Consider the following 17,753-nt stretch of genomic DNA (forward strand, 5'->3'; position numbering starts at 1 on the left):
TTTAATATATTCTAGATTCATTATACATAAAGCGAAATATTTGAAGCCTTTTTTGTTTTAATATTGATGATTACGACTTACAGCTCATGTTGTTATTGTAGGGACATCTGTTATTGTTTGATGCAATATGAGGTAAACCTTTGGTAAGCGTTTTGGTTGCTTTTCAGGAACAATTGAAGGCATGTTTTAAATTAATCAAAAATTACAGTGGCTATAGTACTGCAGTACTGCACTTGTTATGCAGTATTTTATTGCTCATAGCTTCCCAGTCCTAGCTAGGTCAATAATCTATTTTATTTTTTATTCCACCATAATTGCACGTCTGAGCTGTTCACGGACAGGTTCTCAGAACCTGACAATCAATATTACACGCCACATTACGTATGAGCACAAAGTACAATGAAGACCTCCAATATCAGTGAAAGATAGGAAAAAACGTTCAATAATCGCATAAAATGACACAATATAAAACAAACACATAACCTCAAAATGCAGAATAGATAGCACAAACAATCAAGTCATTTTTTGTTTGTTCACAGAAATGAGAAATAGGGAACCCACAGAGGTCAAAATAGCCTATATTTTCCTCGATTTAACATCAATGAAAAATAGCTTAGCCTATCTTTACATGGTGACATCATCTGAGAACCGGAAAATAATGTAGGCTACAGGCATGTAGTCTTGATGGGCGTACTATATCATCGAATTGTTTTGAATTACATTACTTTGTATGAACTTCTAAAGCTACTGAGACTGGCAAGTGTACCGCTCCCAATGTTAGTTTTCACCCCACTCACGGGGTTAAATCTATTTGTATATAGTCTATGCGTTAAAGCACTATTTCCGGTTAATGGTAAAATGTGTGTTGGGTATAGCTACTATATAGCTACAGTGGACTCGAGAATTACACATACATTTGTTTTGCTCCGGTTAGTCTACTGCTCCACAAAATTACATGAAACGTATTGCAGGTTTGCTAGAAATATCGGGGACAGTTTTACTTTACTTCCGACTTTTCCCTGTTGCTATATTGTCATCTAAAAGGTAACGGAGGCTTGCTGTGACGGTTTCTTTTTCTTCCCAAAGCCAGCCTCGGCAGTGATAAAACCATGGTCCGAGCTCCAGCCATGGATGTGCTGGTATTTATATCTTTCCACTTCCACACTAATATGTTTTCAGAATTCGTTTATTGCCCGTTTAGGGAGTTACAGGGAATTCCTCAACACAAGTTAGTTATGTGATCCGGATGTACGGGGATTTCCTGGGTACTGGACTTATTTCCTGGTAGCAGCAACACGATATTATGCTAGACACTGATCTGCTGGAAACAGGTAGGATATTAGCCTAATGGAGTATAAACCAATAAATATCCAGTAGCTGGCTAGCTATCTTTAGGCTATTTTATTGTCGGTTTCACAATGCCATGAGCGAGCTGTGAAATTAACTAAGATTTGAAATATACATGCCTCAGTGGATTTCCACTTTGTTTTACTGCTACCAATTTTTTTTTAAATGCTATTGCTACCAAGTTGTTTGTATGCTACCTGCTTTACGCCAGTGCAGATGTTGTAGCTGGCTGGTGGCTCCATTAACAAGAATGAAAATATATTTTGGCTATTGGATGGTTCATCGTGTTAGTTTCTGTTCTAGTCATTCCAGAACAGAGGTTTACAGCTGATGTTTTCAAACTGAGGCAAGGCTCCCCAGGGGGCGCTAGAAAGCTGCAAAAGACGAGCAAGGAACATTGAACTGTATAATCATTGAACTGTAATATGTTTAATGGCAAGTGGCCAATTTTGGATTATCAACTCCAGCACCGGAAATAATAGCGCCCTCTGCTGATATCTATAATTCCGCTCAAAAAGGCAATTTCCCCATTTTTGACAGCTAGATACAAATACTTCCACTCATATATTGATGTTAATTATGAGCATTATATTAAAAAGAAAGATCACATAATTTCCCCTAAGAAAAATATATATTTTTAGTATCATTTATTTTGCGCTACGTGATATTGTCCACGCCCTAGTTGGAGATCCATATGATGCAATGGACAGTGCACAGAGTTAAGAAATTAAAGCTGTAGTCTGTGCATTTCTAAGGCATGAAAGTATATGGCTAATATGCCATTGTGATGAAAAATATTAAAGGACTTATTTCTATCCATTTTAATTTGAACTTCCCCTACCAACATCCCATACGGAATTTTAGAAAAATAGGCTAAGATTAAATGTTTAGGTTCCCTTCTGGCATGCCACTGTTAGCAAAAGGGTGTTTATTGGCTTGTTCTTTGAAATGTAATGTTTCTGATTAGTAAAGAATATGGCAGCATAACCTAACCTTATAAGCAGTTATGCTATTAACATCATGTTGATACACTGTATTTGTTATTTGTAAACTCGTACTCAGAACACACCTTTTCAGGTAAATCCAGAACATCATGTGACGCAATGAGGGTATTATTTTCCCTTAATAGATCAGCTAATTGTTTAATAAAATGGTAGGCTAATAGTAACATTCAGTATGGACTTAACGATTACATTGACATTTTTTCTTATTGGACCATAACAGACATCTGGTTGTCAAATAATTGTTAAATTGTTATTTTAATGTAAGCACACACACTTTCCCGAAACAAATTGTTGTAGCATCCTGCTCCATGTAATATAGAGGACTGTGGAAAGCCATTATTCACTTTAATGACTTTTGATTATTTCTGAGAAATAACCAAACAAGATAGATTTTAAACTAAAAACAAAAGGAGGAAGGAGTGAGTAATATAGACTGAATAATACAGTCATCCTATATCTCTTTTCAGTGATTGTAGCCCCCATGCTCTGATTTATTCTGGTTTCCACACTTAACCCAAAAATTAATTTGAAAGCTATGTTTGTCCTGTTTGACTTCCAGAAGGACCAATAAGATGGCAGAGCATCCGGTCTGTGAACTACCTCTAAAGAAGAGGAAGATTAAGGCTCAGTCTCTAGAGAGCTCAGTGCAGGAGAGCACCTGCAGGCAGGTGCCAGTCAGCCTGTTGAGCGCCTCTGAAGTACTGCTGCAGATTCCCCCAGACACTAAAGCCACCCTGCCCGTGTGGGACTGTCTGAATGCTGGTCAGGCAGATGCGCTGTGGAATGTGACTCCACAATGCATCACCATCCAGATTACCCCTCTCATCCCCCAGAAAGCCCAGAGCAATGACCAGCCTGCAACTCAGCCTTCACCCCTGTCTGAAACCGAACCTTCAACTCCCCTTGAACCTGCAAGCCTGCCAGTTCCCAGCATTCAGTCACAGTCCCAAAGTGTACTCATGATCCCACCTGGTAAGGCACCCCATCCCTACAGAATTACCCCCACTCAGCCTTTACTTGAAAGTTTCTTTCTTGTCCAGCGAAAGGAGTCGTATGCAAATTATTGGAGATGTGCTAGTGCTTGGCTTTTTATAAGTTGTATTTTTTTTTCGACATATTTACCCTACTCTCTGCGTTGACCTTTGAGCCTTATTTAGAAGTTACTATATTCTGCCTTTGCATGGCATACAAAAAAGCAGTAACTGCCCTTTTATCAAGTTGCTGATCACAATTGAAAGCAATATAATGACAATTATGATATAACATTTTCTTGACCAAAGATATTGCCTTTTGCCTTTGTACAGCAGAGTTGTCCCAGCGAGCGCTCAGAGCCAAGTGCAAACGACAGGCTCACTTCCACACTGGTGCCTCTGAGGAAGTCTGTATCTGTGACCAGTTCCTCCTGGGACATTGCCGGAATGGGTCTAACTGCGAGATGCACCACACTCCGTATCCTTTCCATTGGCAACTGAGACGCCGGGACACTCACCAGTGGGTCAGCAGTTCCCACTCTGCCCAGGTCAAACTGGAGAACCTGTACTGTGACAGAAACCAAGACGCCATCATACTACAGGACAAGTGGGTGCAGGTTTTTTTTGGCTCAATCTTTGTACAAAATCACCAATCAAATCAGCCCCAGTGTTCCTAGTTGGTAGTGAAATGAGAAAATGTTGTATTTCTGAAAGCCTAGTGTCCTGAGAAGCTCAGCATATGTGTCTGTGCCCATCAGGTCAAAGTGCTTCATTTATTAACATTTACCTCTCAGGGCAGACGTGTTTACCCTCCAGTTCGACACCATGACAGTGGACGACTCTGAGAAGTATGATAAAGCCAGGAGACTCTCCAACAGCAGCAATCCAGAGACAAACCCACATTTCCCCACAGTGTGGAATATGTATTGGTTTGATGAATTGATGGAAATATGGGAAGACTACACAAATGTAAGAAAATGTAAAAACAAAAATTTAAGACATAACTCAGTTTCACTTGTTAACACTTAACTACTTGTTGAGGTTCATACGTACTTAGAAATTGTCCACCTGTTCAATGTTTTTATGTTTACTTGAGAATTTGAGAGTATGTACCTTTATTTAAGCTGAGCTTACAGGTGAAACTCAAAAAATGAGAATATCATGCAAAAGTTCATTTATTTCAGTAATTCAACTAAAAAGGTGAAACTAATATATCATATATATAGGGCGGCCTGTAGCGTAGTGGTTAAGGTACATGACTGGGACCCGCAAGGTCAGTGGTTCGATCCCCGGTGTAGCCACAATAAGATCCGCACAGCCGTTGGGCTCTTGAGCAAGGCCCTTAACCCTGCATTGCTCCAGGGGATGATTGTCTCCTGCTTAGTCGAATCAACTGTATGTCGCTCTGGATAAGAGCGTCTGCCAAATGCCATTAATGTAATATAGACTCATTACATGCAAAGTGAGATATTCCAAGCCTTTATTTCTTATATTTTTTGATGATTATGGCTTAAAGCTTATGAAAACCCCAAATTCAAAATCTCAGAAAATTAGAATATTGTGGAAAGGTTCAATATTTTAGGCTCAAAGTGTCACACTCTAATCAGCTAATTAATCCAAAACACCTGCAAAGGGTTCCTGAGCCTTTAAATTGTCTCAGTATGGTTCAGTAGAATTCACAATCATGGGGAAGACTGCTGACCTGACTGTTGTGCAGAAAACCATCATCGACACCCTCCACAAGGAGGGAAAGCCTCAAAAGGTCATTGCAAGAGAAGTTGGATGTTCTCAAAGTGCTATATCAAAGCACATTAATAGAAAGTTACATGGAAGGAAAAAGTGTGGAAGAAGAAGGTGCACAAGCAGCATCCGCATCCTGGAGAGGATTGTCAGGAAAAGGCCATTCAAAAGTGTGGGAGAGTTTCACAAGGAGTGGACTGGGACTGGAGTTGATGCATCAAGAGCCACCACACACAGACGGATCCTGGACATGGGCTTCACATGTCGTATTCCTCTTGTGAAGCCGCTCCTGAATAACAAACAACGCCAGAAGCGTCTTACCTGGGCTAAAGAAAAAAAGAACTGGTCTGTTGCTCAGTGGTCCAAAGTCCTCTTCTCTGATGAGAGCAAATTTTGCATCTCATTTGGAAACCAAGGTCCCAGAGTCTGGAGGAAGAATGGAGAGGCACACAATCCAAGATGCTTAAAGTCCAGTGTGAAGTTTCCACAGTCAGTGTTGATTTGGGGAGCCATGTCATCTGCTGGTGTTGGGTCCACTGTGCTTTAAGTCCAGGGTCAACACAACCGTCTACCAGGAAATTTTAGAGCACTTCATGGTTCCTTCAGCAGACAAGCTTTATGGAGACGCTGACTTTATTTTCCAGCAGGATTTAGCACCTGCCCACACTGCCAAAAGTACCAAAACCTGGTTCAATGACCATGGGATTACTGTGCTTGATTGGCCAGCAAACTCACCTGACCTGAACCCCATAGAGAATCTATGGGGCATTGCCAAGAGAAAGATGAGAGACATGAGACCGAACAATGCAGAAGAGCTGAAGCCTGCTATTGAAGCATTCTGGTCTTCCATAACACCTCAGCAGTGCCACAGGCTGATCACATCCATGCCACGCCGCATTGAGGCAGTAATTCGTGCAAAAGGGGCCCAAACCAAGTACTGAGTACATATGCATGATTATACTTTTCAGAGTGCCGACATTTCTGTATTTAAGATCCTTTTTTGATTGATTTGATGTAATATTCTAATTTTCTGAGATTTAGAATTTGAGGTTTTCATAAGCTGTAAGCCATAATCATCAAAATTATAACAAATAAAGGCTTGAAATATCTTGCTTTGCATGTAATTTGTCTATGTAATATATTAGTTTCACCTTTAAAGTTGAGTTATTGAAATAAATGAACTTTTGCACGATATTCAAATTTTTTGAGTTTCACTTGAATGAGGTCTTCAGAAGTACAGTATGTGGGGGTCTTATGCAACCATTTTGTCGGAAGGATCTTGTTCTTAACTATAAGGTAGGTATGCAGCTTAACACTGGTCAGCCACACTCTTGGCCCCACTGGACCATTACAAAAGTGCTTATTAGCTCACTGGTTATTAGGCATGGCTCCTCAGGGTTTGGGCTTCTGAACTGGATAAGTGACTAGAGGGCTTATCTTGACTTGTTTGTTGCCATTTCCTGCAGAAATTGTCCATGTTGCTCCTGGAAAATCTGGAGGCAGGGAAGAGTAGCTGCCGGTTCCACATTGGGATGAAAGAGTACGAAGTGGACTTCAGCAGTATGACCCAGAGGAACGTTATCACCGGGTTCCAACGTAGCATACGACGAAGGCCCGCCTTTCGCTCACCCTTCTCCCTCAAATCACGGCTGAAGTATGAGATTATGTCCTCCTCCATGTCCCATTATTACTTTATTACCATAATATATTTTTGTTATTAGCAATATAATGCTAGTTAACACCCAGAGTTCTTTTTAAAAAGAAAATTTGCAGCTGGGTTCTGTTAGCTCCAATACATTTTGGCCCATTATATACTCAGTGAGCAATTTATTAGGTAGACCTTTACACCAGCTGGTTAATGCAAATATTGCATCAGCCGATCATGTGGCAGCAATGAAATGCATAAAAGCATGCAGACTGTTCGAAGCTGACTGGAAGGTGACAGTAACACAAATAATGACGCATTACAACAGTGGTATGCAGAAGAGCATCTCTGAACACACAAGGCATTAAACCTCTAAGTGGATAGGCTACAACAGCATAGGCTTACAGACCAATAAGTAAAAAAAATAAGTCTTAATAAATACCTAATAAAGTGCTCATTGAGTGTATGTCTGCAATTAAGGCTCATACTTAATCTGTATTTATTAGCCTATATAATAAAATTATATATACATGTCTGAAGTGACAAGAAACAATGTTACTTAAAGCTGTTTTTTAATTGAAAATGTACTATGGATCAGAATTAACTGCAACAAACCTATTGTGGTGCACAAATCCTTTCATGTAATTTCTGTATTTTTACTTGCTCTGACATCTGACTATTACAGTGCATATGTAATTACTTACAGGATAATTGTAAACAGTGTAACCTGAGGCTTCAGGAGGTATTTCAATTCTACACCTAATTTTTCATTCCCTACTCCTCAGGACAGTTGTCCTACGCGCCCTGACTTTTACACAGGTTCTTCCGAGCCTCAGTGTCGACCCTCTGCAGGAGTTCAGCAGCTGGTACCCTCCTGTGTGGACTGTGGAACCAGGCCAGGGCTCAGACCAGGGCTTTAGCCTGGTGGCGGTGCCTTTCGGTGCCAAAGCCTACCAAAGTATCCACTGCCTCTTCCACAGCACCATGTCTGAGACCGAGATGGAGATCATCAGCATTCAACAGGTTCAGAACATCTTTCAATGGGACAAGTATAGGAGGTAAGAGGGTGTGATGAATTAGGCATTCCATGTTATATTCTTTTAATTTGAGATGTTATCAGCCCATAGTTGGGAGATGCTCGGTTTCTCTGTGTTTTAGGCAAAAAGAGCACATGCAGAGCCGCAGCACAGCCCACAGCGGGTCTCTGGAGCGACACCTGTTCCACGGGACCACTGAGGACTTCGCCAAGGAGATCTGTCTGAACAACTTCGACCCGCGAGTGTCAGGGAAGAACGGGGTGGCATACGGCCAGGGTAGCTACTTCGCCCGAGATGCCAGTTACTCGGACACATATGCACGTGCATCAGGTGAAGAGAACTGCCAGCACATGTTCCTTGCCAAGGTGCTGGTGGGTAATGTGACTGTTGGAAAGACTAAATTCCGTCGCCCACCCCGTCTCAGCCCCGAGACATCAGGATTTGAGCTGTATGATACCTGTGTTGACCGGAAGAGAAATCCTTCCATCTTTGTGGTATTTGACAGCTGCCAGTGTTATCCCTATTACCTGATCCGGTACAGAGAGGTGTCTGACACAGTCAAAATCTTTGAATGAGATAAGCCTACTTTTTTGAAGGATGTTGTTCTGCAATATGTATCGCTGTATGTAATAAAATATTATATTTATTGGTTTCTCTTTTTTTAGAGTGTTATGTTTGAGTTGAAGGTCACAGTGCGCAAGGTAAAGATGCACTGGATGTTGGTTTTGACAGAGCTGGATGTATCGGGTGATCCCTCCAATGACAAATCAACCCTGATCATCTAGTGTCAGCCGGTCTTTATTTTCTTAAGATCGGGTGCCCCTTTCCTAGTTTTGGCATGCTGCAAAGCCCTATTCAGAGAATGATGACCATTTAACCTATCTACAACTGGGTGCCACCATAGAGGCTATATATTGCCTTTCTGAGATCACACCCAATAATCTGACCGTGCAACCTGTTAGATGGTGGAAAATAATGCACCATGAATAATGAAAGGTGATATAATTACATTACATTATTGGCATTTGGCAGACGCTCTTATCCAGAGCGACGTACAACAAAGTGCATACCCATAACCAGGGATAAGTGCGCTGAAAGACCCTAGAGGGAAGTACAATTTAAATTGCTACCCGGACAACAAAGTTAAGGACCAGGGCCTATCTTTTTCTTTTTTTTCTTTTTTTTAAACGAACAAGTAAACAAACAAACAACGCGTCTTCAGTTTGCGCTTGAAGGTGTGGAGAGATTCTGCAGTTCTGACCTCAACGAGGAGTTCGTTCCACCACCGTGGAGCCAGAACAGACAGTAGTCGTGAGCGTGAGGTGGAGGTTCGGAGAGGGGGAGGTGCCAAGCGACCTGTGGAGGCTGAACGAAGAGGTCTAGCAGAGGTGTAGGGTCTGATGATTGTTTGTAGGAAAGCTGGGGAAGACCCCTTAACTGCTTGGAAGGCTAGCACCAATGTTTTGAATTTGATGCGAGCCATGACAGGCAGCCAGTGGAGGGAAGTAAGCAGGCGGGTGACGTGTGACTATTTGGGAAGGTTGAAGACCAGACGAGCTGCTGCATTCTGGATAAGTTGGAGGGGTCTGATGGCGGACGCTGGGAGGCCAGCCAAGAGGGAATTGCAGTAGTCCAGGCGGGACAGAACCATCACTTGGACCAGGAGCTGGGTCGAGTAGGGGGTGAGAAAAGGGCGGATTCTTCCCTATGTTGTATAGGAAGAACCTGCATGACCGGGTCACCGCCGCAATGTTCTCGGAAAGGGACAGTTTGCTGTCCATCACCACGCCGAGGTTCCTTGCACTGGGTGATGGCGGAAATGGAGAGATCCAGATGGGGAGAGGTATTAGCAGGGATGAATATCATTTCAGTCTTACCTGGGTTGAGCTTTAGATGGTGGTTGTCCATCCAGCTCTGGATGTCACACAGGCAAGCAGAGATATGGGCAGAAACCCGTGTATCAGATGGTGGGAACGAGATGAGGAGTTGGGTATCGTCCGCATAGCAGTGGTAGGATAGCCCATGTGCAGTGATCACAGGGCCAAGGGAATGAGTGTAAAGAGGAAAAAAGAAGCGGGCCTAGGACTGAGCCCTGGGGAACTCCTGTGGCAAGGGGCCGAGGTGTCGATACCATACCAGCCCAGGCAACCTGGAAGGAGCGACCAGAGAGGTAGGACTCAATCCAGTCCAGGGCTGTGCCACAGATGCCCGTTGCTGACAGGGCGGACAGGAGGAGGGAGTGATCCACAGTGTCGAAGGCAGCAGAGAGATCTAGAAGAATGAGGACAGAGGAGAGGCTGCTCGTGCGGCATGGAGCAACTCACTGACGGAGAGGAGCGCGGTCTCTGTCGAGTGGCCAGACTGATGGGGGTCTAGCAGGTTGTTGTTAGAAAAGAAAGAAGAAAGTTGAGTAGAAGCGGCTCGTTCTATGGTTTTAGAAAGAAAAGGAAGAAGAGATACCGGGCGGTAGTTCTGGATGATGGAGGGATCCAGAGTAGGCTTTTTTAGCAGCGGAGTGATGTGGGCCCTCTTGGAGGATGCTGGAAAACAGCCGGAAGACAGGGAGGAGTTGACAAGGGAGGTGACAAATGTCAGGTGTGATAGTCTGGAGAAGAGAAGAGGGGATAGGGTCAAGGGCACAGTTTGTAGGGCGGTGGGAGAGCAGGAGTTGAGAAACATCAGAGTCTGTAAGGGGGGAGAAAGTGGAAAAGGAAGGGATGGGCCTAGAGGGGGGGGAAGGGCACAGTAAGGGGGGCGGTGGTTGTAAAGGATCTGCGGATGACTGTGACCTTCTCATCGAAAAAATCAGCAAAGTCATCAGCAGCGAAGGAGGACTGAGGTGGAGGAGGCGGTGCGTTGAGGAGAGAGGAGAAAATGGAGAACAGGTTCCGGGGGTTAGAAGTGGAGTTCTGAATTTGTGTTTGATAGTATTTTGCTTTGGCGGCAGTGACAGCGGAAGAGAATGCCGCCAGGAGAGACTGGTAAATTGTGAGGTCTGAAGGGTCTCTGGAGTTTCCCCACTTCCTCTCCGCTGTGCGGAGGCTGGTCCTGGAGGTACAGAGGGTGTCAGATATCCAAGGACTGGGGGGGATGATAATATAATATTTTAAGCAGGCTACCAGGGCACCAGCTTGCTAACGTCTTGAATAATTTATTTTCTTTGAAGTTTCCATGCCGGTAAGTCGTCGGGCCAAAGATTGTGCCCTGAACATTACTTGAGTCTGTTTACAAAATAATTATTGCTCAAAAAGCTGTGTTTCAAGATGATCTGAAGACCCACTGCAAGCTAATAGGTCTGTTGCCATTTCAGCAATAATGTTCCCAGATTGCATACTCAGTTTCTCAGCTTCCAGAAGAATCAGTAAAATGGCAGAGCACCTGGAGAACTACCAGTAAAGAAGAGGAAGATTCAAGCTCAATCTCCAGTCCACAAGAGCTCCTGCAGGCCAGTGCAAGTCAGTGTGTGTAACTCCACTGAAGTACTGCTGCAGATCCCCCCTAACACCAACACCAGCCTGCCTGTGTGGGAGAGTGTGAATGCCGCACGGGCAGAGGTGATGTGGAATGTGACTCCGTACTGCATCACCATCCAGATTACCCCTCTCACCACCCAGGAAGCCCAAAGCAATGGCCGGCCTGCAAACCAGCCTTCATCGCTGTTTGAAACCCACCTTTCAACTCTCCGTGGGCCTGCAAGCCTGCCTGTTCTCAGCATTCATACTCAGCCCATGTCCCAGGCGACCCATGGCGTGTCCCTCAACCAGAACACTCCCAGAGCAGGGCTCACTCCCATTCCCTGTGGATTTAACTCGCAGCCTCTACTTCCAAATCAAACCACACCCAAGTCTCATTTTAAGGCCCTCACTCAGTCTCAGGCCCTTCCCCAGCTGACCCTTTCCTGTCAGGGCTTGGCCAGCCCCAGCGCTGCGACAACTGATGTGGACATTGATCTTCCCTCCATGTTTTATCAGCTAGACACCAAAAGCTGTTACACCCAGTATTTGGGAGGTGGTTATACCAGAGTTTACTGTAATATATTATAGTGTCAAAGTGTGACTGAAAGCACAGTATTGAATTAGCAAATGTGTTGCTATCCCCATTAGGTTAATATACTTCTACATTAATAAGCATTTATCCTCTCAGGACACATCTATTCTACCTCCTATTTCACACCATGACAGTGAGAAATTCTGTGAAATATGAAGTCAGAAGACTAACTCTCTTCCTATCACTCATTTCCTGTGTGTCAGACATCCTGTGTGTCATTTGGCCTTACGGAGTTCCCTGGAACAGCTATAAACAGTTTCATGTCTCTCTGTGGGAGCTTGTTGTTCCTCTCTATAATATTGTAAAATACCCTCTTCATTATTATTTTGGGGATTGGGAGCGGTGTGCTTTCACCATAGATGATACACACTAGACAAGCAAAATATTATTCAATAAAAATTCGTTCAAATGAAACTTTAAAAAATATCATGGGAAATGGTTTTAGGCTTATCCAGCTTTTAAGAAAATTCACTTTGTACTGCATGTTCTGGGCTTAGTTTTGTCCCATAACACAACCTGCAACCTGGAAGTGTCGATGTTCCTGTTGGGAAAGATGGAGGCAGGGAAGATAAGCTGTCGCTTCCATGTTGGGGAGCAGGAGTACGAAATGGACTTCAGCAGAATGACCCAGAGGAACGTTACCACTGGGTTCAAATGCAGTGTACAATGGAGGCCCACCTTCCGTCCGCTCTTCTCCCTCAAATAAAGTATGATATATTCATGCTTAAGTATGATACATTCCTGGATAATTGGTTCTGCTACACAAACCCAACTTCTTTAAGCTTGCTGCTTAGAGAGGATTAAAATGATGTGTGGCGGAGCTTGGTTTTTGGGGTTTTTGGACTGCAATTGTTCAGCAAATTGACAATCTTGGGAGTGGATTAGAAGTCAAATACAGACTACTTCCAGTATGCATAATCTGAGTGTAAACCTGTATAAATTCTGTGCTTATGTATGAAAGCCCTCTTGGATGTCTCACCTTCTTGTTCTTTTTTGCCTGATCTTTATTCTTCTCTTCAGGACAGTTGCCCTAAGAAAACCCACCCAGAATGTTGGACAGGTTCTTCCGAGCCTCAGTGTGGACCCTCTGCAGGAGTTCAGCAGCTGGTACCCTCCTGTGTGGACTCTGAGCCCAGACCAGGTCTTCAGTCTGGTGGAGGTGCCACCCACTGCCAAAGCCTACCAAAGTATCCACTGCCTGTTCCACAGCACCATCTCTGAGACGAAGGCAGAGATCATCAGCATTCAGCAGATTCAGAACATCTTTCATTAGGACAAGTATAGAAGGTAAGAGCGTGGTATAAATGATCATCTAGGCCTCCAAGGCCAGGAACTGAATTAAGATGAGCATGTTAAATATTAACAATGCATATTTTGTAGAACAAAGGAAAGCCACATTTTAACCAAAAAGCTCCAGTCTTCTACATTCAACCAGGTTATCTTCACAATCTCTGGCACTTTAGGCAATGCGGATTCACCGCTTGGAGAGTCAGTAGGTTACAGATCATGCATTTACTCCACAGTCTGGTCTTCTGTCCTGTCATGCAGTGCCAACTCTCGCCAACAGCACAACAGAGTGATGGAGGAGGTCCCCTATGGTCACCTAGAGAGCACTGGTTTCACCTCTGTAAAGTGTGTTCCTCTAACACTGTGCCAGCATTGCTCAAATGCTGGGCTGCAGACCAAAAAGACTCATTGTTTTCTACATCCACCAAAATTGACAGAGGGCCTTCCATTGATGAGCCAGCAATTGGGAATTTAAAATGTAGTTGTTTTTTTTTTTGTTTTTTTTTGTTTAAAGATCAAAATATCAGTGAAATTGTGTATTTAATACCACGTTAGTTAATTTTGTTGGATTTTTCTATTTTCTGGCATTTTTTCATTCTAATAGGAGTGCGCATGATTATACAAACCACATCTGTGATATTCTGTGGAAAAGCCAGCTAGCAAGCCACTTGGCTTATTGTCTAATATTCAGGAAAAAATGAATTATCCTTGGCTCTGAAACCACCACAATTCCACAATAAAAACAAGAATATGGATAAACATATTGCCAAAAAGCCCATCTAGATGATGACTTTCCTCTGGGTCACTCAGTGCTGAAACAGCCAAGACAATCTAGCTGGCTCACTCTTCCTGAAAAGTTTTACATTTAAGTCTGGTTGACTTTTCAACAGAAAGCTGTAATGCACGCCGCATGATAATTCAGTCTCTTAAAATGACAGACGCATTGTCAGACTTCTCTGTGTTCCAGAAAGAAGGAGCACATGCACAGCCCAGAGAGGGTCTCTGGAGCGACACCTGTTCCATGGGACCACTGAGGACTCCGCCAAGGAGATCTGTCTGAACAACTTTGACCCGTGAGTGTCAGGGAAGAACGGGGTGGCATTCGGCCAGGGTAGCTACTTCGCCTGACGTGCCTGCTTCTCCGACGCATATACACATGAACCGGGCCAAGCAAAATGCCAGCACATGTTCCTTGCCAAGGTGCTAGTGGGTAGGATGATTGTGGGGAAGACAAAGTTCCGTCGCCCACTCCGTCTCGACCCCGAAAAACCTGGATTTGAGCGGTATGACACCTGCGTGAATCGGCTTTTCAATCCATCATCATGTAGTGTTCGATAGCTGCCAGTGCTATCCCTACTACCTCATCAGGTATAGAGCAGTGTCTAAAATTGTCAACATCGTTTGAGTGAGACCTGCTCACAATGAAATGCTTAAACATAGTTTGACGCCCGTTTCCCCCCCCCCCGGTTAAACAGTTAAGTTCAGCTGTATGACAGGATGACAGGTGGGTTCTGAGCATTTCACTTCAACAGGCTGTAAGTACCGCAGAAATTATCTAGAAAAAAAATAGTTCATGTTTTCCTGTTTCCATGTTTTCTCGCTTTCCAAAAGCAAGAATCAATTCCTGCTAAGAGCATAAACGTGTTTTTCAGATTTCAGTGCTTTGCCAGACCCAGTAAAACAGACTACCCATAGCGAGCTTAAGTAGCTAGTCATGGGATCCTGGGCTTACAATGTTTGCTGTGAAAGGAAATGCAGTTTTGACTGGAATAAAAGTTTTCCTTCATTTGTGCTGCGTTAATTTCCAGAACAATCAGTGGCTGAAAACATGTTTAGACATGTTGACTTGAGGAATTTTTTACACCAAAAAAAGAAAGCAACACAATGACTGAAGGTCTCTCTCTGGGTTGACACCTAAGCATCGTAGAGTAAATGAGGAGCTTAGACAGAAGAGGGCTCACTGACAACACCGTCATTTATTCTATTTACAAACAAAAGTAGCAAAAGACTAAATCATGAAATAAAGTGATAGGTAGGAATTCATATTATTAGTCATGATCAAATTATTTTAAATACACATCATTCTTTGTTTGGGAGCCAGCTAGCTCAGCTTGAATGTATAATCCTTACATGTGTCTGGGTGAGCTACTTTCTCTTTAAAATAAATTTTCATTAAAAATATCATTCCAAAAGAGTGTGCATACCTGGCATTCTCAGCTGGTCAACACCCCTGTGCACATTCACACACATACATTATGTACATTAGTTTGGTCAGAACACAGGTGCTTTCTTTGTGTGTATGTGAATGTAGAAACTGGATGAAAACCTCAAATAGCCTCAAGAAATAATTTATACTTAAGCCTATATCCTCTGCAGCATTACTACACTCCCTATGTATGACATGCTAACACACGCCATGTTCAGCATGTAGCAAACGTGCAGGGAAGTGCTGCACGGTGTTAAATGTAGAGCGAGCACATCAGTATTTTGCACAAAAGATCCTGAAGGCCACAACAAGGAATGTATCATTTCCTGCACTCTGAGGGAGGCATGCAAGGACAGACTGATAAACACCAAGGCCTCAAGTCCAAGTTACTATAAGAAACCTCATGGAATATTAAGGCAGTCCCTTTCATTTTAATCCCTCCATGACAGTCGGTGTTTGATTAAAAACATACAGGCCAGGTCATGCTGTATAGTACCGGGTTGTGCAGTGTTAAACAAGAGCACAAACACACAGAAAAAGTGAGCAGCATAAAATCACTTTCACTGAAAAATTGCTTTGACGGTTGGTAAACGGCAGTATGCAGCTCGTTGAAAAATCTATACAGGGACTACCACTTGGCTCAGCTGGTAAAGGTGTCTGCCAAGAGCACAGGCTGAGTGATGCATCACAGCCGTGCCTAGATCTAATCTGGGATATCCATGTGCAGCAGTCAGTTGTGGTGGGATACAACTGATTATACTGCCAGGGTAAGGTGGTCTTAATTGGCCAGTGTTCAGAAAGCTAATGCTGTAGCACCCCTAGCAACTGACCAAGCACCTATCAGATACCAGCTGTTGTCATTGAGAGATGCACCTCACTGAGCAGTGCTGTCCCATAGTACATCCTGTGGTTCATGTCACTGAACACTGAAGTCATTGGTTCACAGGAAGATAGATGCAGCTTTGAGTGCACAGGCTATGCTGAAGTGGCCCTTTGGTTGATGTGGATGGCATGGTGGATATTTTAAATAGTATAAAGAAGCTGGCTTTAAGGATTAGCATCTTTTCATTGACGAAGCAGCTGGTACGGTTGTACTTACGAGCAGGATCTTTGAGCGTTTGAGTGGTTACAAACTCAAAAGAACTAACAATTTAATTCAGGAGGAAACACTTGCCTCACATTTGCCAGTGCAGCTGACATTTCCGTAATGTCATCCCAGAATTATAAGTGCTTCATTAACGCCTTATTGACCACCAATGTAATTAGTATCCAATTAATATAAATATTAATGTCATTCTGATAGATTTTAAATATTGGATACATGATCAAAGTTCACACTATTGAAGTATTCTTGATAAACACTATGTGACAAATAATAAAAGAAATTACAATTCAACTTTGTTACTCGGGTTAACAACAGCTTTTCAGGGTTAGCACAGAAATGCACAGGTTTTTAAGAGCAAACACATAACTTGTTTAAGATGGAATTACATTAGCATCAATATTTTTATATAAAAACATACACTAAAAAAATTAAATATTCAATGTCCAGCAAACAATTGTAACACTATAAACATGAAATAATGTCAATATCCAGGCTTAAAATTTCCTTCCACAGGACTGACTTGTTAAAAGGATCCTTTCCCTAAATCAAGGAAGGCAAAGACTTGCCCGCTTCCTTCCTTATATGAACCTTTCCCTTGAGCTTGTTATAAATGGACTACGCACATCACAGACTGATCCAGATAAAACAAAGGATAACACAGAAAAAACATAGAATGAACACACATAGCAGGCTCGGTCCCCAAGAGGCATTCTCTGAACAAAAGGTCAAAAGGTCTCTCCTTCCCTCTCCATCTCTCTCTGTGCATGTGTGTGTGTGTTGTTTCACACTGTCCCTTTCTCACTTACTCCCTCACACTCTCTCAGTGTCCATGTGACCGTCTTTCTTAGGATGGGTGCACTACAAAAGGGTTTGGTGGCATGTTCACAGGGTTTCTGAGGAAAAGCCAGTAGACACGGGTTGTGTGCACTTCTAGTGGGGACAGGGAGAAGACGGTGGGGGAGGATATGTAGGTGATGGTCACTCGCAATGTCCTGAGGGCGGGGTTTCAGGTTAGAAAGACCGAAGAGAGTGTGGGGGGGGGGGGGGGGGGGTTCCTCAGCCCTCATTCGCAGGCCAGTTTGCCGTCGAAGCTGGACAGGCCAATGGCGAAGGCCTGAAGAGCACACATGGGATAGTTGTAGTCCAGTGTGAACACGTCCTCCGCCACCCGGCCAAACTGCATTACAATGTAGTCCGCTGTCGAGTTACGGGGAGAAAACGGAGTTAAACATCAGAAATGTCCTTCAGCCCAGCACAACTTATTTATGGATAGCAGTTACGGCTTAGATGCGAGTGTAATTGTCATGAAATTATTTGTGTTAAAATATGAAGTAGAGGTACTGGAATTATAACAGGCCAATGAA

The 17,753-nt window shown here is 43.2% G+C and overlaps 2 protein-coding genes across 17 annotated transcripts in view; one reads left to right on the forward strand and one right to left on the reverse strand.

Moving 5' to 3' along the window:
• The first annotated feature begins 653 nt into the window (after positions 1-653).
• On the forward strand, positions 654-8,390 carry LOC133135371 (protein mono-ADP-ribosyltransferase TIPARP-like). Of its 8 annotated transcripts, none has more exons than XM_061252320.1 (8): positions 654-776; positions 1,087-1,139; positions 2,911-3,323; positions 3,656-3,929; positions 4,117-4,291; positions 6,529-6,716; positions 7,493-7,765; positions 7,866-8,390. In XM_061252320.1, the coding sequence occupies exons 3-8, from the start codon at positions 2,924-2,926 to the stop codon at positions 8,317-8,319; spliced, it is 1,764 nt and encodes a 587-aa protein (XP_061108304.1). In that variant the 5' UTR covers positions 654-776; positions 1,087-1,139; positions 2,911-2,923; the 3' UTR covers positions 8,320-8,390. The 8 variants fall into 8 exon arrangements, with proteins under 8 accessions (XP_061108304.1, XP_061108306.1, XP_061108307.1 ...); XM_061252322.1 differs by having other exon boundaries at positions 661-760; positions 1,091-1,139; XM_061252321.1 differs by having other exon boundaries at positions 665-756; positions 1,091-1,139.
• Positions 8,391-15,035: 6,645 nt separating this feature from the next.
• tulp3 (TUB like protein 3) overlaps positions 15,036-17,753 on the reverse strand; it is a 34,515-nt gene continuing 31,797 nt past the window's right edge. For all 9 annotated transcript variants that reach the window (XM_061252714.1, XM_061252719.1, XM_061252717.1 and 6 more), the window contains one exon: positions 15,036-17,586. In XM_061252714.1, coding sequence (XP_061108698.1) covers positions 17,453-17,586 — 134 coding nt within the window. In that variant the 3' untranslated portion in view covers positions 15,036-17,452. The remainder of the gene's footprint in view (positions 17,587-17,753) is intronic.

The sequence above is a fragment of the Conger conger genome, chromosome 8 (genome assembly GCF_963514075.1).
Source record: "Conger conger chromosome 8, fConCon1.1, whole genome shotgun sequence".
In the NCBI taxonomy this organism is placed as follows: Eukaryota; Metazoa; Chordata; class Actinopteri; order Anguilliformes; family Congridae; genus Conger; species Conger conger.

Excerpts from the sequence above, each read along its gene's own strand:
- LOC133135371 (XM_061252320.1), top strand. The coding sequence starts at position 2,924 with ATGGCAGAGCATCCGGTCTGTGAACTACCTCTAAAGAAGAGGAAGATT. Across the intron at positions 3,930-4,116 it reads GCCATCATACTACAGGACAA|GGCAGACGTGTTTACCCTCC; the intron begins GTGGGTGCAGGT and ends TTTACCTCTCAG. Across the intron at positions 6,717-7,492 it reads TCCCTCAAATCACGGCTGAA|GACAGTTGTCCTACGCGCCC; the intron begins GTATGAGATTAT and ends CCTACTCCTCAG.